The sequence below is a fragment of the Rhipicephalus sanguineus genome, chromosome 6 (assembly GCF_013339695.2).
Source record: "Rhipicephalus sanguineus isolate Rsan-2018 chromosome 6, BIME_Rsan_1.4, whole genome shotgun sequence".
In the NCBI taxonomy this organism is placed as follows: Eukaryota; Metazoa; Arthropoda; class Arachnida; order Ixodida; family Ixodidae; genus Rhipicephalus; species Rhipicephalus sanguineus.
This window is the reverse complement of record NC_051181.1, coordinates 65,290,007-65,311,204: the sequence shown is the minus strand read 5'-3', so window position 1 is coordinate 65,311,204 and position 21,198 is coordinate 65,290,007. Positions and strand designations below refer to the sequence as shown.

Sequence of the window (21,198 nt, the reverse complement as noted above, 5' to 3'; positions counted from 1 at the left end):
CCAGTAGTGCTCTGAGGGGCGGTGTTATAGGCGTAGGTGACGAAAGGCAGAATGGCATCGCACTTAGTGTGATCGGCGGCGACATACATTCAGGGCATGTCACCGAGCGTGCGGTTAAAGCGCTCGGTTAGGCCATTCGTCTGCGCGTGGTAAGCAGTAGTTTTGCGGGCACTCATGGCACTCTTTGAGAATGGCTTCCACGACTTCCGACAAGAAGACACGGCCTCGATCGCTGAGAAGCTCTTGGGGTGGACCGTGACGCAGTATGAATCGGTGTAGTAAGAAGGAGGCAACATCGCGCGCTGTAGCCGCTGGGAGGGCGGCGGTTTCGGCGTATCGCGTTAGATGGTCAACAGCGACGATGGCTCAGCGGTTACCAGCCGAAGTCAGAGGAAGTGGCCCATACAAATCGACGCCCACGCGCCCAAACGGACGGTTAGGGCAAGGTAATTGTTGTAGACCTGCTGGCGACACGTGCGTTGCAGGTTGTCGGCGTTGGCAATCGAGGCAGGAGCGAATGAACTTCTGTACGTAGCGGTGCATCCCTCGCAGTGCTTCTTGCCTAACATTTCATTTGAACAGCGGTCTCTCCATCAACTACTCTTACAGGGCAGAAAGGGACAGATGGAGTCAGAGCAAGCTTTGTTTGAAAGGAAAGAGCTTCTGATCAGCGCATTCGTATAAGTGAATTAGAATACCAACAAGAAACTGTTCCCAACTTTAGAATGGTGTCGGCCCAGTACTGACACGTAGCTATATCAATTGGAGCGCGCAAGATCGAGTACATGTGGGCGTTGACTCTGTCAATCGGGAAATTCATGCTTATCTAACAAACCAGGATGCTCAATAAGATATGCCGACAGTGAGAGGGGATTTCTACCGAGAAGCCAAGCTATTCATGATATGCCTGCAGATAGGGTGAATCAATATGCTATCTTGATGTATTATAGAATACTACAATTGTTTTCTAAATAGGGAGAGATTGAGTGCTTTCATACGCGGCTCATTCTGAGCTCACAGGAACTCTTCACTCTCTGGAAGACTCAACTTACAATAAGAATACATCTTGCGGGGTTTTTGTGAAGTCAACCCAAAAATACAACATCAAGTGTAGTTAAGCTTCTGAATGCTTGGCATCCTGGTGTTGGAGAAACAAAAAAATTGCAAGGTGATATACGTGGTAGTCAAAAACCGATTACACCGTCGTGAACCAAGTGCAAAGCCGTGCTGCATGTCAAGTCCACGAGAAGTCGGCTGGTGGTGAGCTTATCACAGCACGATCATTTTTGGAAAAACCGCGGTCGAGACTTCATGTTCATTTTCGAGGTCTTCTTTAGGTCACTATCTTTTGTAATGGTTGAAGCTATATCCAAGTGCGTGGATGCTCAAACAGATCTCTCACAAATACGGAGGCTACAACCTTTTTATCCAGGTCTACTTTTTCTGGACATGGCAACCCTGACAAACAATACACGTGTACCTAGAAGTTCAGAGTTTGCAGATTTCTTGCAGCCTAAATGTATACGTGCATGCTGGTACCTCTTGCCATTCTGCTTCTAGTAAAACTGCGACCAATGTGGGCGGTTATTAAAGGAAAACTCATAGAAAGTGCACTAGGTGGCTGCAATATCCCGCTCGTAAGAGTGTTGTTCCTGTCTATAACAATTGCACACAGTGTGATAGGCCAATCACTGTGCGAGCTATTATTTTGGGAGGCAAATAAGTAAAAGAATTTGGATGTGTTAAGATGAAGTCTGCAGCGCGCCCCCCGATAGATACACCTGAACCAAAGACCATGTGCTGAATGAAGGTGTCATTTCTCTACGCTACTGCAATCTAGAACACCAACAATTAGAGGAAATTGCAGGCCTGCTGTACTTAAAGGTTCCAGCATCGATTGCGTGACATCTCAGTGCATAATCTGGCAGTGTGGAGCAAGGTTTAACAATGTTGCACAAGCAAAGCGATCAGCGGAGAGGGGGAGTGGAGGTGTGTGGAGAGGGTCTGCGCATGCGCAGTGAGGGTGGTCACGCCGCACATAACTGGTTTGAACTCCGCCATAAGATGCCTCGCATCTATAATCGTAGCTGACGAAAAAAGACAGTTATGAGAAACGACTCCTGGTTCGATACAGCAGATACTTATTTCAACATTCTGTTAAAATTACAATGTCGCTCTACAAACCGCGTGGTTTCCCGAGGTGCTCAATATTTTACAATGGGGCTCCATGTGTTTCTAATGGGCTGTGTTGAATTGTCCTGGGAAGCCAGTCGCGTTGTAGTGCGATACTGCAATTTTACCAAAATGTTCCAGCAGGTCTCTGCTGCATAGAACCAGGAGATATTTTCGATAACTAGCTTTATTGAAGTGATATGACTTTTTTCGCATATTTCCCATTGAGTTATGACAGGACGCCGTTGCTGCCGCCGAGAGATGGCGCCACGTACAGATATCCCCAAATCCTGGGAATGTGCCCAACACTGTAAGATAAAACGCGAGAGTAGTAAAGAAACCTCCTCGTTAGTATTCTCTCGGAAGCAAGTGAAGTCAATGGGGGAACGAGTGGAACCAGTAATTGGCGCCACCTGGGCACCGCGTGAGTGGGCAACGTTGGCGTTTCAGTAAAGTTCAGTTTGATGAGTTTTGCCACGCACGCTGGTCTGCCTGGTTGCTCGTAGACGCGCGCATGTCGTGGCTACAAGCGTAGTCGTTGCTGCTTCATGGCTGCGGCTCGATAGACTTCACCTGGTACATTTCGTACAGTGGAGAAATAGGGGAATGCCATAGTACCAGGAAAAATTCCAAGGACGGGAAGCCCTGTCGCTATGCCACAAGGGATGCGATAGTAACACATTCCTTCGTTCGCGGGCATTACATGCAACTGGCATAAAAACAGCGCAGCGAAGACCGGAATCTCGTCAGTGGGTCGACTTCTCCAGCGCCTTCTAGTGAGTCGCCCTCTTCGGAAAGAACGCGGCTCGTGCTGAGAGTCCGTACCCCGCCTTGACTGTCGCCGTTGTCCATCGTCGCCAAGTGCCCACCAATAAACGCCTTGTAGAGAAGCATTGGAACGCTGTAATGGGTCGTCCTCCCGAGCGCCTTCTAGTGGGTCGCCCTCTTCGCCTCTTCTCGGAGAGCACGCCCCTTGTGCTCGTGCTCATGAGTCTGCGAGTCTGCGCGCCGTCGACTGTCGTCGTTGTGCACCGTCGCCGTCAATCCCGCCGTCAATAAACGCCTTTACAAAGTGGTGGAGAGTGCTGTACCGTCGCCACAACTTCGGTCTCCATTCGACGCCCCTGGAGCTTCAATCCCGTACCGTGCCATCTACCATGCCGCAAGACGCCGCTCAGCAAACGCCGCCCCCTGCTCCGACCGCTTGTCCCGGTGTCCCTCGTATCCGCGACCCCGCAGTCTTCACTGGCGCAGATGGGACCGACGTGGAGGACTGGCTCGCGATCTAAGAGCGCGTGAGCGTACCCAATAAATGGGACGAGGCAGGCCAACTGAGCAACCTGGTTTTCTACCTCGCGGGTGTGGCAAGCCTATGGTACAAAAACCACGCATGCGATTTTCCTACGTGGTCCGATTTCAAGACCGCCATCATCGACGTGTTTGGCCGCCCTGCTGCTCGTAAGCTGCGAGCCGAAGATCAATTACGTAAACGAGTACAGCAGTCCGGTGAGTCTTTCACGAGTCACATCGAAGACTTCCTCGACTTGTGCAAGAAAACCGACGCGACCATGTCTGAGTCTGACAAGATCCGGAACGTTAGGAAAGGCATCGACAATGATGCCTTCACCATGCTGCTCGCCAAAAACTCGCACTGGGGTCACCACACTGTGCCAAAGCTGCGAGGAGCTGCGACGGTAGCGGCTGATGACGCGTCGACCTCCATCACGTGACGCCGATCTCTCTGGCTTGTCAGCCATTTCGGACGACTCCTTCTTGCTCGCCGAAATGAAGTCATTCGTGCGCGAGGAATTTGCCCGTCAGTTCTCTCTACTGGCCTTCGCTCACCCGCAGCATGTTGAACAGTTGTCGACCACACTGATGCTTGCCCTACGCCGAGCTATTGAGAAGGAAATCGAGGGGGTCATGTCGGAATTCCACCAGCCCCCTCCGGCGCCTGCGTCGCTCAGTTACGCGCAAGTTGTAGCCAGACCGCTCCCAGAAGGGGCGTAGGCCAGAAATTTTTTTCGGGAGGGGGGGGGTCAGCCATACTTTATGTATGTTCGTGCGTGCGTTTGTATGTGTGCATGCCTATATACCCAAGCAAAACTGAAAAATTTCTGGGGGGTTTGAACCCCCCCAACCCCCCCCCCCCCTTGGCTACGCCCCTGGCTCCCAGCGATTTCTGTGGTTCCCCCACTTACGCCGAAACAGCCGCCAGGCCTCAGGCCTTCGAAGCGAATGTGCGGGCGGCGTACGCGGACGTCATCGATATGACCCGACTGCAGCCCATCATGCCCCGTCCCTCGCGTCCTGGGACATGGATGGCACCTACACCGGCAAGCCAATAGCGCACTTCCGACAACCACCCTATCTGCTTTGCGGGCGAATGCGCCGGTCACGTCGCCCACTATTGCGATCGCGTGGAGCCACCTCGAGTCGAATCAACCGTCACCAGCCATTCCAGCAGCCCATACTGCGACCCGCCACCGCTTATGTCACCGACGTCACGCCCAGCTCCGTCTGCACGCCGTTCAGCGGCACCACGACACCGTTCACTGTCACCAATGCGGCCACGTCCGGTTGCACGAGACGGGGAAAAATAGTCGTCGTTGTCCAACAGGCAACCGCTGCGACGCTATCGAACTGCCAAAGCCCTCAGCAAATTCCATAGAACGTAGTAGACCTGCTTGTGGACGGCGTTCGCACATCTGCCTTTGTAGATACTGTAGCTGCCGTATCCGTTATGGACGCCAAACATAGCCGCCGATTACTACGAAAAGTGACGACGCCACTTTCCGGGCTCTCCATCCGTACAGTCAGTGCCCAAAGTATTCACCCGACAGCGGTGTGCACGGCCCGCGTCATCATTGAGGACGCTGTGTACGCCGTCGAATTCACCATAATTTCTTCGCGCTCTCACGACGCCATCTTGGGATTGGATTTCATCGCCCACTACGACGCCGTAATTAATTGCGCACCAGCCGAAATAAAGCTCTCACCATTATTTTCAAGCCGGCTGACAGTCTATCGGCTGTGACCAAGGTGCTCGTGAAAGACGACACCAAAGTTCCTGCAAACTCGTCAACGGCTGTCTCAGTTTATTGCACCGTTTTCTCTCCGATACCGTCGCATTCCTTTCTCCATCTGATCGCGTTTGCACTAGGAAGAGGTTGTTGGTGCCATTTGCGACCATGCAAGTGACTCAGGGCGTCACCGATATGTTTGTTACCAATAATAATAATATCTGGGGTTTAACGGCCCAAAACCACCATATGATTATGAGAGACGCAGTAGTGGAGGGCTCCGGAACTTTTGACCACCTGGGGTTCTTTAACGTGCACCTAAATCTAAGTACACGGGCCTCAGACATTTTCGCCTCCATCGAAATGCAGCCGCCGCGGCCGGGATTCGATCCCGCGACCTTCGGGTCAGCAGTCGAGCGCCATAACCACTAGACCACCGTGGCGGGGCATTTGTTACCAAACCATCGCCGTGTGTTGTTACGTTGGTGCGATGGGGATGTCTCGACAGCGCGGAACCCTTCGAAGACGCACAAGTTACCGACCCACCGGGTGACAGGCACTCCGCCAGCTCCCGTACGCTCAGTGCTGTTTACACATCTGATTCATCACCCGCTGATGTACTACTTGGTTCCTGCATTGCTGATAGCCTTACGTCGGTCCAGCGCTCCCAGCTTCTGTGTCTATTGGAAGAATTTCGTTCTTCGTTCGATGTCGCGCAAACTTCTCTCGGCCGCACGTCCGCTGTCACGCATCGCATCGACACTGGCGCCCAACCACCACTGCGGCAACGTTCAGATCGTGTATATCCCGCAGAGCGTTGTGTAATTAACGAGCAAGTCGACAGCATGCTTCGCCGCGATGCCATTCGACCCTCAAACAGCCCGTGGGCGTCTCTTGTCGTTCTCATTGCGAAGAAGCATGGCTCTGTGTGGTTCTGTGTGGACTACCGATGACTCAGTAAGATCATCCGTAGGACGTTTATCCCCTACCTCGAACAGACAACGCCGGGACAGCCTGCAAGGATCAGAATTCTTTTCATTACTCGGCTTGCGCTCTGGGTACTGGCAAGTACCCAGGGCTGATGACGCTCGACTGAAGAGAGCGTGTGTGGCGCCCGGCGGCTTGTACGAATTCAACGTCATGCCGTTTGGGTTGTGTAATGCGCCTGCGACCTTTGAGCGCATGATGGATAATACCGTTCTGCGCAACATGGCACACGTGCCTGTGCCACATTGACGACGTCGTCCTTTTCGCCCCGGACTTCTCCACGCATCTTGAACGCCTGCGGCATGTTTTGACGCGTTTGAGCGACGCCGGGCTACAACTGAATCTAAAGAAGCGCCGATTTGCATCACGGCAGCTGACAATACTAGGCTATGTCGTGTTCAAGGACAGAATTATTCCCGATCCAGCCAAGCTTTGGGCCGTGACAGAGTTCCCCAAACGTACGTCCATCAAAGAACGGCGCAGTTTCGTAGGACTATGCTCCTACTTTTGGCGATTCATACGAAACTTCGCGACTATAATATCGCCACTGAGAAGCTCTTTGGCAGCAGCAGGGCCCCCAATTCGTGGTCGTGAGAGTGCGACGACGCTTTCGCAAAGATCCATTGTTTTTTGACGTCTCCTTCCATATTACGCCCTTACGACCCTGCGGTCCCTAGGGAGGTGCACACGGATGCCTGTTGGTCTCGGCGCTGCCCTTGCGCAGCGGAAAGCGGGCATCCCGGAATATGTAGTTGCATATGCAAGTCACACGTTTACTAAAGTCGACACCAATTACACCGTCACGGAGAAGGAATGCCTGGAATCATGCACTGTGCTGGTTGTCATATGGATCCCTCCGGCCATCTCGCCCGTTGGGCACTTCGCCTGCAAGACTACGACATCCGCATGCTGTACCACAACGGACGCCAGCATGCTGACGCCGACGCCCTGTCGCGCTCTCCCTTGCCTGACGACAATGCCCACCGCTCTGTGTCTCACCTTGCCCTTTGTTCCATCGATATTCACACAATCGCTAACGAACAGCGCAATGATCAGTGGATTGACACGCTGAAAGACTTGATGACTCATCCATCAGCAACATAATCCACTCGCGCGCTGCGTCTTCAAGCCCACCATTCGCCTTTCACGGCGACCTCGTCCACCTACTCAATTACGAAGGCGACGGCCGCCAGTGGCTACTAGTAATACTGCGTTCTGACCACGGTGCAAGAACTACTTTAGGTGATTGAACGCCAAGACAATCCGCTGCGCTACTGTGTTCTGCTTCGCAAGGAGACCGAGAGATGGCGCTACCAAGTTCGACTCGGTAGGCTGCCTTGACGACCGCGCGCATCCAGATACTCTACGGCTAGTTCAAGCGGACGCAACGCCACCGTGTGCACAACGGCCTACACCTACGCCTACTGAGGCAGCTCTTCCAGTTAACCAGTGTGCATATAGCGAATATGACGAATGCAATGGTATCTGAAGTATTTAGTTTGTTAAGCGGTTTATCGGACGGAACTCGGCGACAATTCGCTATGGCGACAGTCAAGGCAAAAGCACGGGCTCCGGGAGCGAGCGGCGTTTATAAGAGGATGACCCACTAGGAGCCGCTGGAGAACGCAACCGTTAAACAGTACCAATTGCTTCGCCACAATTACCCCGGGTACGAAAAGGGAGCCGTCCGGCGACCTAACAGCTCGTCACTATGAGTGGGTCATAGTAGGCCTTGAGGCGCTCCACGTTGACTATGCGCGCCCCCGACGGCGCATGTCGGAAGCTGGTTCGATGGGTTCGATCAAGTAGTTGACCGGGGATGTGCGCTCGACGACCCGGTATGGGCCTTCGTATTTCGGCAGCAGTTTTGAAGAGAGGCCACATGCAGTGGTAGGGACCGAGAGCCATACGAGCGCTCCAGAGAGGAACGTAGGCTCAGAAGTGGTGGTGCCATCGCGAATCCTCTTCTGCAGCTCTTGTTCCTGCGTCATAAATGTCTTGGCAAGCTCGCGACACTCTTCAGCAAGCCTGGCTGTGTCAGAAATAGGCGCACACTCAGATGGATCCGGCTTGTATGGAAGTATCGTGTCGATGGTGTGCGACGGGTGCCTTCGGTACAGTAAGAAGAAGGGTGAAAAACCAGTAGCGCTCTGAGGGGCGGTATTATAGGCGTAGGTGACGAAGGGCAGAATGGCATCCCAATTGGTGTGATCGGCGGCGACGTAGATTGACAGCATGTCGCCGAGCGTGCGGTTAAAGCGTTCGGTTAGGCCGCACGGTCTGCGGGTGGTAAGCAGTAGTTTTGCGGTGAACAGCATGGCACTCTTTCAGAATGGCTTCCACGACTTCTGATAAGAAGACGCGGCCTCGATCGCTGAGAAGCTCTTGGGGTGGACCGTGACGCAGTATGAATCGATGTAGTAAGAAGGAGGCAACATCGCGCGCTGTAGCCGCTGGGAGGGCGGCGGTTTCGGCGTATCGCGTTAGATGGTCAACAGCGACGATGGCTCAGCGGTTACCAGCCGACGTCAGAGGAAGTGGTCCATACAAATCGATGCTCACGCGCCCAAACGGACGGTTAGGGCAAGGTAATGGTTGTAGACCTGCAGGCGACACGTGCGTTGCAGGTTTTCGGCGTTGGCAATCGAGGCAGGAGCGAACGAACTTCTGCACGTAGCGGTACATCCCACGCCAGAAGTATCGTTGTCGAATGCGGTGGTAAGTTTTGGATACCCCAGAGTGCGCGCATTGCGGGTCAGAGTGGAAGGCTTCGCATACTTCAGAACGCAGACTGCGGGGTATCACTAGTAGCCACTGGCGGCCGTCGGCGTTGTAATTGCGTCGGTGCAGGTGGTCGTCACGAACGGCGAAATGGTGGGCTTGACGACGCAACGCGCGAGTGGATGGTGTTGCCGACGGATCAGTGAGCAAGTCGATCAGCGACGTGATCCATTTATCCTCGCGCTGTTCGGTAGCGATGGTGTGAACGTTGATTGAAGCAACAGCCATGTGAGGTACTGAGCAGGGGGCATTGTCGTCAGGCAAGGGGGAGCACGAGAGGGCGTCGGCGTCAGCATGCTGGCGTCCATTGAGGTACAGCACGCGGATGTCGTAGTCCTGCAGGCGAAGTGCCCAGCGGGCGAGACGGCCTGAGGGATCCTTCAATGACGACAGCCAGCATAGTGCATGATGGTCGGTGACGACGTCAAACGGGCGACCATACAAATAAGGTCGAAACTTTGTAAGGGCCCATATGATCGCCAGGCACTCTTTTTCCGTGACTGAGTAATTGCTCTCGGCTCTGGTAAGCGTACGGCTTGCGTATGCCACGACATATTCGGGGAACCCTGGCTTGCGCTGCGCAAGGACAGCGCCGAGGCCTACACCGCTGGCGTCCGTGTGTACCTCCGTTGGGGCCGTAGGATCGTAGTGGCGTAGTATGGGAGGAGACGTCAACAAACGACGGAGCTTTGCGAACGCGTCGTCACACTCGGACGACCACGAATTTAGGGGTCCGTTACTTCCAAGGAGCTTCGTCAGCGGTGATATGATGGTGGCAAAGTTTCGTATGAAGCGTCGAAAGTACGAACACAGTCCTATGAAACTGCGCAGTTCTTTTACGGATGTAGGTTTGGGAAATTCGGCCACGGCCCGAAGTTTGGCCGGATCGGGGAGGATTCCGTCCTTGGACGCGACGTAGCCGAGGATTGTCAGCTGCCGTGCTGCAAATCGGCACTTCTTCAGATTCAGTTGGAGGCCGGCGTTGGGCAAACGCGTCAAAACATGTCGCAGACGTTGGAGATGCGCAGAGAAGTCGGGAGCGAAAACCACGGCGTCGTCCAGGTAACACAAGCACGTGTGCCATTTCAAGTTGCGCAGAACGGTGTCCATCATGCGCTCGAAGGTCGCGGGCGCATTACACAGACCAAACGGCATGACGTTGAACTCGTACAAGCCGTCGGGCGTGACAAAGGCTGTCTTCGGTCGAGCGTCATCCGCCATGGGTACTTGCCAGTACCCCGAGCGCAAATCAAATGATGAAAAGAATTCGGCTCCTTGCAGGCTGTCAATCGAGTCGTCGATTCGCGGCAGCGGATAAACATCCTTGCGAGTGATCTTGTTGAGCCGTCGGTAGTCTACACAGAACCGCACGGAACCGTCCTTCTTCGCAACGAGAACAACGGGATACGCCCATGGGCTGTCCGAGGGCCGAATAACGTCGCGTCGAAGCATATCGTCGACTTGCTCATTAATGACCCGACGTTCTGCCGGAGACACGCGATATGGGCGTTGCCGCAGTGGTGGTTGGGCGCCGGTGTCGATGCGATGCGTAACAGCGGAAGTGCGGCCGAGAGAAGTTTGCCCGACATCGAAAGAAGAACGAAATTCTTCCAGCAGGCACAGAAGTTGGGAACGCTGGACCGATGTGAGGTCGTCAGCAATGGAGGACCTAAACACATCAGCAGGTGACGAATCGGACGCGGAAACAGCACTGAGCGTACCGGAACTCGGACAGTGCGTGTCATCGGGTGCGTCCATAACTTGTGCGTCTTCAAGGGGTTCCACTCTGCCAAGACATTCCCCTCGCACCAACGTAACAATGTATGGAGATGGGTTGTGAACAAAAATAGCGGTAATGCCCTGAGTGACCTGGGCGGTCGCGAAAGGTACCAGCAAGCTTCTCCTTGTGCAAACGTGGTCAGATGGCGAAATGAGTGCAATGGTGTCGGAGAGACCGGCACAGTCGACTGACACAGCCGTCGACGAGTTTGGATGCACTTTGGTATCGTCTTTGACGAGGATCTTGCTCGATACCGATGAAGTGTCTGCCGGCGTCAGATCTGAGAACGGGAAGAGCTCGATTTCTGCTTGTGCGCAATGAATTACGGCGTCGTGGCGGGAGAGAAAATCCCATCCCAGGATGACGTCGTGAGAGCATGCAGCAATTATAATGAACTCGACATCGTACAGAACGTCCTGAATGACGACGCGAGCTGTGCATATTGCTGTAGGATGAATATTCTGGGAGCTGGCTGTACGGAGAGACATCCCAGAAAGTGGCGTCCTCACTTTTCGTAGTAATCGGCTCAATTTTTGGTCCATAACGGATACGGCGGCTCCAGTGTCGACAAGGGCAGATGTGGGAACACCGTCGACAAACACGTCTATCACGTTCGCTGGGCTTCGCTGAGGGCTTTCGCAGTTCGACAGCGTCGCAGCCCTTGCCTCCTGGACTGCGACGACTAGTTTTCCTGGTCGCGTGCGACCGGACGTGGGCGCATCGGCGACAGTGAGCGACGTCGTGGAGACCGAGAGCGCCGAGTACATGGAGCCTGGCGTGACGTCGGCGAGAGAGGCGTAGGTGGGGCGTAAAATGTGCGGTTTGACTGGCTGGTGGCGGGCGACACGACTTGAGGCGGTTGGACGCGATTGCAGTAACGCGCCACGTGGCCGGCGTAACCGCATGCGAAGCATATGGCGCGGTTGTCAGGTGAGCGCCATCGGTTTGCTGGAGCAGGGCCCGCCCATGGCGCACGACGTGATTGACGGGGTGGCGACTGATATGACTGCATCGTTGGCTGCAGGCGTGGCCTCTGCATGACGTCGGCGTATGTAGCCGGCACAGCCGCTTCGAAGGACTGATGTCTAGCGGCGGCTTCGGCGTAACTGTGTGGGGCTGCCGTAGGTATTACTGGGGACGTCCTGGCGACAACTTGGGCGTAACTGAGTGGTGCAGGAGCTGGATGGTGCTGGTGGTACTCAGGCATGACCTCCGCGATTTCCTGCTCAATCGCTCGACGCAGGGGAGGGAGAAGAATGGTTGACGGCTGTTGAACGTACTGAGGTTGAGCAAAATCCAGCAGAGAGAACTGGCGCGCAATTTCCTCGCGCACGAATGACTTCACCTCTGCGAGCAAGGCGGAGTGGTCGGATATGGTTGAGAAGCCAGCGAGCTCGGCGTCGCGGGATGGAGAGCGACGGGTCATCGACCGCTGCCGGCGCAGCTCCTCGTAGCTCTCGCAGAGCGTGATGAGCTCGGCCACTGTGCTGGGGTTTTTGGCGAGCAGCATCGTGAAGGCATCGTCGTCGATGCCTTTCATAATGTGCCTCATCTTGTCAGATTCCGACATGGTGACGTCGGCTTTCTTACACAAATCGGGGATGTCTTCATGTAGCTGGTAAAGGTTTCGCCGGCCTGCTGAGCTCGTTCTCGCAAACGCTGTTCGGCCTGCAGCTTACGAACGGCAGGGCGGCCAAACACGTTGATGACGGCGGTCTTGAAGTCGGACCAGGTCGTAAAATCGGATGCGTGGTTGTTGTACCACAGGCCGGCCACACCCGCGAGGTAGAAAACCAAGTTGGTCAATTTTCCCGCCTCGTCCCATTTATTGGGGACACTCACGCATTCATAGATCACGAGCCAGTCGTCCACGTCGGTCCCATCTGCGCCAGTGAAGACTGGGGGGTCGCGGATACGAGGGACACCGGGCCATGCGGTCGGTGTAGGCGGAGGCGTCTGCTGAGCGGCGTCTTGAAGCATGGTAGCTGGTAGGGTACGGGATCGGAGCTCCAGAGGCATCGAATGGGAGCACAGCACTCTCCACCATTTTGTTAAGCGGTTTATTGGACGGGACTCGGCAATTCGCTATGGCGACAGTCAAGGCAAAAGCACGGGCTCCGAGAGCGAGCGGCGTTTATAAGAGGACGACCCACTAGGAGCCGCTGGAGAACGCAACCGTTAAACAGTACCAATTGCTTCGCCACAAGTACAAGAAATAGCACCCTCTTATCACCTTCAGTAAACTGATACGTCGCTGAGGTTATTTTTTAAACGTTCACAACCGCGGCGATTACAATTCGAAACGAGAGGAATGCAGTGATATCCCTTTTCTTTTGATTTCTCGCGCACCTGAGCATTCCAAGTAATCAAAATTAAGTGGGAAACTCAAAATGCCGCACCAAATCTCCAACTTTGAAGTCCTGTGACATTGAACTTCGCAACTAGAATTAAACAAACGCATGTCAAACGCATGTCAATGCTGGATTCACTTTGCTAAAGGAGTGTCCCGGTCCTATGGGTCCTTGTTTTTGAAGAACTTACGTAAAGTTTAAGAGAACAGAGATTTGGGCAAGTTAGTTTATATTCATTATGGAAACAGCGCCGCAACACGAGGAGGGAATGAAAGAAACAACGGGGCCACGGTGCAAGAAATGTCTTTTGCAGCACGCGGTCTTTTCGTGGTATTGCACGCCTCCATGACTGAAGCCTTTCTTCGTTGGCTGGTGGCGTGAAAAGCACGCATTTCTCTTTGCAACATTTGTAGCCACTGTTGCAAAAGGGCACAAAGCAGTTGCCCATTCTTCCGCAACGGAAAAATACTTGGCCAATATGCTATTTTCAAAAGCGAGATCAAGAAGCAAAGGTAGCAGTGCACTGCACTGCTAACGTAGCACTTGGACTGCGAAAGCCCAACCCCCATATGTGCGGAAATGCACTGTACAGCGACGAGCGACGCTATGAGCGACGAAACGAGGCGTTAGCGCGACGTGTCGATGGTCGATATCGCGCGGTAACGCGACATTGTCAAGGCGCCATTTCTCCCCACGCGGAAGACGAGAACATAATCCGCCTATCCCCAAGAAGCGCTCCCTCCGCGTCGTTCGCTCACCTAAAGTACTTCTTGCATCGTGGTTCTGACATATCCGAGTCGTTCCACTCTGATCCGCAGTGTGCGTTCTCTGTTGTATTGAAAACTTACCACCGCATCGCCAACTGTACTTTTGGCGACGGATGTATCCCTACGGGCGGAAATTCGTTGGCTCCTGCATCGATTGTCAGCGCCGCAACACTTCAACTAACCTGCCGCCGGCTGGTCTGCAACCTCTACATTGCCCTGACCGGCCGTTTGGGCTCCTTCGAGTCGATTTGTATGGGCCACTTCTTCTAACGTCGGCTGGTTACCGCTGGACCATCGTCGCTGTAGACCCCCTCACCCTTTACGCCGAAACTGCCGGCCTTTTAGCGGCTACAGCGCGCGACGTGGCCTCCTTCATGCTCCACCGATTCATGCTGCGTCATGGTCTACCCGAGGATCTGTTCAGTGATCGAGACCGTGTCTTCTAGTCGGAAGTCGTCGAAGCCATTGTCAAAGAGTGCAACGTTGTTGACCGCAAAAATACTGTTCACCACCCGCAGACGAATGACCTCACGGAACGCTTCAACGGTACGCTCGGCTATATGCTCTCCATGTACGTCGCCACCGATCACACAGATTAGGATGCGATTCTGCCCTCGTCACTTGCGCCTACAATACCGCTCCTCAGTGAACTACTGGTTTTCCCCTATTTTTCTTATTGTACGGCAGGCACCCGTCACACACTATTGACACTATCCTTCTGTACAAGCCGGATTAATCTGAGTGTGCGCCTATTTCTGCAACAGCCAGACTTGCTGAAGAGTGTCGCCAGCTTGCCGAGACCATTACTACACATGACCAAGAGCTTCAGAAGAGCATTCGCGGTGAGACAACCACTTCTGTGCCCACGTTCCTTTCTGGAGCGCTCGTATGGCTCTTGGTACCTGTCACTGCAATTGGCCTCTACCGTGGCCCCTACCGCATAGTCGAACGCCCCTGCCGACCCCTACGGTGTCGTCCCTGCGGCACTTACCATGTCCTCGAACGTACATCCCCTTTCAGCTAACTAATCAAACCCATTGAACCATTTTCGGACATGAGCCGCCGAGGGCGCGACATTGCCAATGTGGAACGCCTCAATGCCTACCATGACCCGCTCAGTGACAATCTGTTAGGTCACCGGGTGGCTCCCTTTTCGGAGCCGGGGCAATTGTAGCTAAGCCTTGGAACACTGCAGTGGGTTGTCCTCTCTAGCGCCTTCGAGTTGGTCACCCTCTTCGGCGAAAACGCAGCTTACGCTGAGAGTCCGTTCCCCACCTTGATTGTCGCTGTTTTGCATCGTCGCCGAGTGCCCACCAATAAGCGCCTTTAGGACAGGAATAAGTGTGGATCAGCCGCCGTTTTACTGGAGCGAACACAAAATAGCCGGATAAGAGTGATTGTGATTCTCGGCGCTGAGAAACGAACTACTGAAAATTGATGTGGCATGTGTCAGTTTGTAAAAGCAGTAGTACTCACTGATTTGACGAAGTATGAGCATGTTTTCGCAGTTATATTATTCGACCGCTGCTTAGGAATGAAAAAGACACAGTGAAATATTTGATAATCCTCTGTAGCATTGCTCTCTTTAGGAGAGTGACGCCCATACTGAGGCAGCTGCTATTTGTAGGACTCCTTGTAAACAACTGACGAGGAGCCTTTGAGTTTTCAAATGCTAAGCACACGTTCATTGGGGTCTATTGTGGATAAGACTTCTTGAGAATTACAACAAAGCTAAACTTTTCTAGAACCAAATGCCCTGCTTATATTTCAGTTGATCCTGAAGCTTCAGGAATATTTTCGTGACAGTCAAGACCAGCATCAGCAAGAATGGCAGAACTACTTGCAAGAAAGCGAGAAACCTTAAGGCAGCAAACGAGGATTGCCATCTATACACTCTGCTTCCGCATAGGTTTCACGGAAAGCATAGGTAAGCGACACTTGTGACAAAATGTAGGTGACACGTCACATATGACGCGTGCCATATGTCACATCGCGATCGATAAACGGAAGCACAAGTGTTTCTTGAGATACACTGCATAGCTGCTTTTTCTTAGTTCTCCGTTATAAATAAACCTGTTTGTCATACATGCATGCACATTCTGTATATGCCATGCTAATGTGACGACCCCTACGGCTTCACGACTATCGCATCGTGTCTTTGGTGTTACTCGTGTACAGGAGACATTCATGTCGTCATCTGTCGTTCAGGCTCGTCGTGCACACACGCCACCTAATGCACATTTAATAAAACGACAACCATCGCGTCACGATGGCGCTTTCTCATGTATGTCATGCTGTTCATGTCATGACCTATAACTCATATGTTCATGCACCAATATCACATCGTGCCAATTTTGGTTTGCATCAAGGTAATGAAACCGCCGCTGGAGGCCAAGTTTGTGCCATGTGTGTCATGACGCGTTTGTGCCATGTATGTCATGACGTATATGTCATGCATTACAAAAAAATTAATGTCACAACCTTTCATTCGAGTTCTTCATATTGCCACGTGCGTTTCTTATCATCACTCTTGCTGTAGTCGGTTTTCGCCCACAAAGACTGTCAGCAATGCTCAGCGCAAACCGCGCGTCATTGTTCGAAAAGCTTGGCGATTATCGTAAATCGTTTTGTTAAGATACCGCGCAAGACGCGAACACTCGAGCTTATTCTAGCGCTTGCGCGACAGCCAGCGATAACTCTGGAATACTCGACGGCACATATATAAATGCCGACGCGCTTCATCGCTTCTTAGTTGATCGACAGCCGATGCTCTGTTCGCCGCTATCAGTGCATACCGTTGGTATTGCTGTCAATTAACTTTCAGTTTCTCGGCCACAAGTTCAGCCAATAAAGAGTTTCATCTTGGACACGTCGCCTGCGGTTTTCGTTGACGTCACGACCCCGTGACATCTGGTGGAGGTGCTTCCCGCTCCATGTACCAAGCACCCCCCTCAAACTGTGAGCCAAGCCCACACCGTCAAGAAGACATCAACGCCAACCAGCGGGCCAGCCGCACGCAGCAAGGTCTTCCACCTGAATACGGACCCCTACCCGACAAGACCAAGACCGCGACGAGGACGTTCCCTGCAACGATTGTGATGCAGCCACCCAGAGAGCTAACCTTCTATGGAGTGCCAAATGACGACCCCGAAACCTGGCTCGAGACGTTCAAAAGGGTCTCAACATTCAACAACTTGGACTCCGAGGACAAGCTGCGCCACGTCTACTGTTACCTGGAAGACGCAGCAAGGACCTGGTTCAAGAATAGGGAGTCCACCCTTCGAACCTGCGACGTCTTTCGCAGCGCTTTCCTGGAGACGTTCGCGAGCGTAGTCCGAAAGGAAAGGGCCGCAGCCTTGCTGGAGACACGGGTCCAACTCCCAAAGGAAAGCGTGGCCAGCTTCGCAGAGGAAATGACCCGATTGTTTCGCCCCGCTGACCCTGCCATGCCCGAGGACAAAAAGTTCGCTTCCTTATGCGAAGAGCCAATGAGGAGCTCTTCGTGGGACTGATGCGGAACCCACCAAGCAGCATCCAAGAATTCGTTTCAGAAGCAACCACCATGGACAAGACACTGGAAATGCGAACCCGCCAGTACAACCGCCTCTTGATCCAAGACAGCGCAGCAGTTCAAGCCAGCGGCTGCGATGATCTGCGCGAAACGATCCAAGCCATCGTGCGAGAGGAGCTGCGAAAGCTCGCACCTTTTGCACAACCCGAAGTGACATCGATAGCTGACGTTGTACGCGAGGAAATCCAACAGTCACTGGGTGTTCCTCAGCCGGCCACCACCGCAGCTGCAAGCAATGAACTATGCTGCTGCAGCCCGACGGAACGCCCCCCCCCCCCCTCCTTCTCGACCACGTCAAGACGCCGCGCCGCCCCTGCAGGTCCGCCGCCAGCACCGACGTCATGCCACCCGTCACCCGGCCAGCGATACGCGCCGAGGAAGACCGACGTTTGGCGCGCCCTTGACAACCGCCCGCTCTGCTACCACTGCGGGGAGGCCGACCACACGTACCGCCGCTGCCAGTACCGACAGATAGGGCTACGCGGATTCGCCGTCAACGCGCCACGCCCGCAGCCAGGCGAGCGGCCTCGCGACATCGACGACTACCTCGCCGGAACACACTGGCAAGAACGACGCCTTCCCGCTCGCCATCGCCCGGTCGCTACATGTCACAGCACCGCGATGAGTACACTGGCCCAAACCGGGGCTGGTCGCCTAGCCCGTATCTGGGAAACTGAGGGCAGCAACCGATGGATGTGCGGTTGTTGTACGATGAAATGCCGAAGATCCTACGCGGCCGCCGACGACAACAACGCGACGATACCTGCAGAACACGACGCGAACCAGACAGACTGCTGACGACGAAACCTCGCGCACCGAAGATCTGACGACCCGACATGGAAGCAGCGGAACATACCGACGCAGTCGTGATCCGACGCCATGTCCTAACCGCAACGCAAGACGACGAACTAGTGACCTCGACGTTCGGATGGAGGGCCACAACGCCACCGCTCTCGTCGGTACTGGAGCCGACTATTCTGTCATCAGTGGGCGCTTCGCCGCAAAGTTGAACAAAGGACTGCTTGGAAACGCCCCGAGATCCGGACCGCTGGAGGCCATTTGATAAAGCCGCTGGTGTCTGCGCGGCGAGTCACCAACAACCGAACTTATCCCGCGAGCTTTGTAATCCTACAGAACTGCTCCAGGGATGTGATACTTGTAACGGACTTCCTAAGTGGCCATGGCGCCGTCATCGACCTGAGGTCTGAGTCGATAACACTAACCTCAGACAAAGCGCTCCCACCCCACGCGACGCTAGGGAACCATGCTCTGAATGTGATAGAAGAGCAGGTGACCGTTCCGCCGCGCTCCAGCGTCATTATTTCCGTCGGCACCGAAAAACCTGCGAACCTTGAAGGCGTCATCGGGGGCGATCAGGACCTACTCCTGAACCGTCAAATTTGCGTCGCACGAGGTATAGCCGAGCTGCGTGAGGTAAAGCAAAGGTAATGCTGACAAACTTCAGCCACGAATATAGGCACCTCAACATTGGTACGGCGGTTGCCTACATCGACGAATGTGTGGCCGCCAGCAATGCTTTCGCCCTCTTCCATGCTGGCGAACCTGCTTGGACGAATTGAGGTCCCGAACGGGATTTTGACGTCAACCCGAGCCTTCCGAAGGTCAAGCAAGACCAACTCAAAACTCTGCTTCCGCAATAGAAGGACTGTTTCTCGTCGTCATCGCGGGTCCGACCAACGCCCCTTGCTAAGCACCGCATTATAACAGAAGAAAATTCTCGACCACTCCGTCAGAGTCCTTACCGGGTTTCGACGCGGGAACGGGAGCCCATCCAGAAACAGGTCGACAAAGGCTACGCGACGACATCCTCCAGCCGTCCAAGAGTCCGTAGGCGTCACCTGTGCTGTTATTGAGGAAAAAGGATGGGTCCCTACATTTCTACGTCGATTATCGTCGCTTAAACAAAATCACGTTAAAGGACCTGTACACTCTCCCACGTATAGACGACGCCCTAGATCGACTCCACAACGCGAAGTACTTTTCTGCGATGGACCTCAAGGCCGGCTACTGGCAAATCGAAGTCTACGAGAAAGACCGAGAAAAGACTGCCTTCGTAACACCGAACAGCCTGTTCGAGTTCAAGGTCATGCCCTTCGATCTTTGCTCGGCACCTGCGACATTCCAACGTGTTATGGATACAGTATTAGCTGGCTTGAAGTGGCAAACTTGCCTTGTTTACTTGGACGACGTCGTTGTGTTTTCCTCAAATTTCGACGAACACCTCCAGCGCCTTGAATCCGTACTTCAAACAATCAAGAACTCCAGGCTCACTCTGAAGCCAGAAAAAGTGCCGCTTCCCGTACAGGAGCTCTTGTTTTTGGGTCACATGATCAGCAAGACTGGAGTGCGCCGAAACAGCTGCCATCGGCGCTTCCCCGCCACCTACTGACAAGAAGGCCGTGCGCCGATTTCTCGGCTTGTGCGCCTATTACAGCCGCTTTGTCAAACGCTTTTTACGTAGCGCCGAATCACTAACGCAGCTCACGAAGACCGACGTCGAATTCAGGTGGCAAACAGCGCAAGTCGAAGCATTTCATGAACTGAAACGACGCCTGCAGCCGCCTCCGATACTTGAGCATCTCGACGATTACGCCGATAGGGAGATTCACACTTATGCAAGCAGCGTAGGACTCGGCGCCGTCCTTGTGCAGCGGACGTACGGACTGGAAAGGCTATCAGTTATACTAGCCGGTCGCTGTTTATGGCAGAAGCCAACTATTCCACAACAGAAAAGGAGTGCGTCACTATCATCTGGGCTATGTAAAAGTTTCGCCCCTACCTCTGCGGCATGCCCTTCAAAGTTATGAGCGACCCTCACGCGTTGTGTCGGCTAGCTAACTTGAAGGACCCTTCACGTCGCCTGGCACGGTGGAGCCGACATTGCCGACATTGCCGTACACGACATTGTCGTCGTGTACAAGTCCTGAAGGAAGCACTCCGACGCCGACTGCTTGTCTCGAGCCCCCGTCGACTGACCACCGCCCGACGACCAGGATGATGACAGCTTCTTGGGAGCCATAAGTGCCGACGACTTTGCCGAGCGACAGCGAGCCGACCCGGAACTGAAGGGTCTAGTGGAATATCTGGAGGGCAGGACCATCGTTGTCCCAATAGTATTCAGGCGACCCTATTGGAAAAAGTCAAGTGGTGGACATGGTGGAAACCGCCATCCACCATTATAGTGGATTAATGTAGTGGGTGGATGGTGGACGGTGGTGGATGGTGGCCAAGGTGGATGGATAGTGGACAGTAATTTAGGTGGGCAGATGGTGGACGGTAGCCTTGGTGGGTAGAAATTATTCTGTGTACAAGGTACGTGGCAGCTACGGAGATGGCGGGCACATTTGTCAATGAACTATTTCCCTTTCAATGCTATTTCAGTTATATTTCAAAACATATTTGCCTGTTACAGAAGGCATACAGTTTAACCACAGAAAACCAATTGGTATCTCCCAGCTTTGGTTCCGAATGTGTTATCAGGCAAAACAGGCACAATAATACGATGTTTGCACTAAGCAAAAACACACTGGCTCAGTGAATAAGTTTATTCCCTTTTCTACATTTCTTGGCGTTATGCTTACTCCTTTGCCTCGACGAGCAGCTTCTGCAGAAAACCCTTGTAGAAAACCCTCACCGCGACATCACGGTAGTTCCCCGGTGGATATAATTGAAGCGGCTACAAAGAGATGCATTTCTTCAAGCAACCTGAAAAATATTTAAAGAGCATCATTAAAAAATATAAATG

At 53.5% G+C, this 21,198-nt stretch overlaps 1 protein-coding gene across 1 annotated transcript in view; it reads right to left on the bottom strand.

Annotated features, from left to right (window-relative positions):
* LOC119395844 (uncharacterized) overlaps positions 1–15,456 on the bottom strand; it is a 29,745-nt gene extending 14,289 nt beyond the window's left edge. The window contains exon 1 of the mRNA XM_037662849.2: positions 15,338–15,456. Coding sequence (XP_037518777.1) covers positions 15,338–15,359 — 22 coding nt within the window. The 5' untranslated portion in view covers positions 15,360–15,456. The remainder of the gene's footprint in view (positions 1–15,337) is intronic.
* Between the last annotated feature and the right edge of the window lie 5,742 nt (positions 15,457–21,198).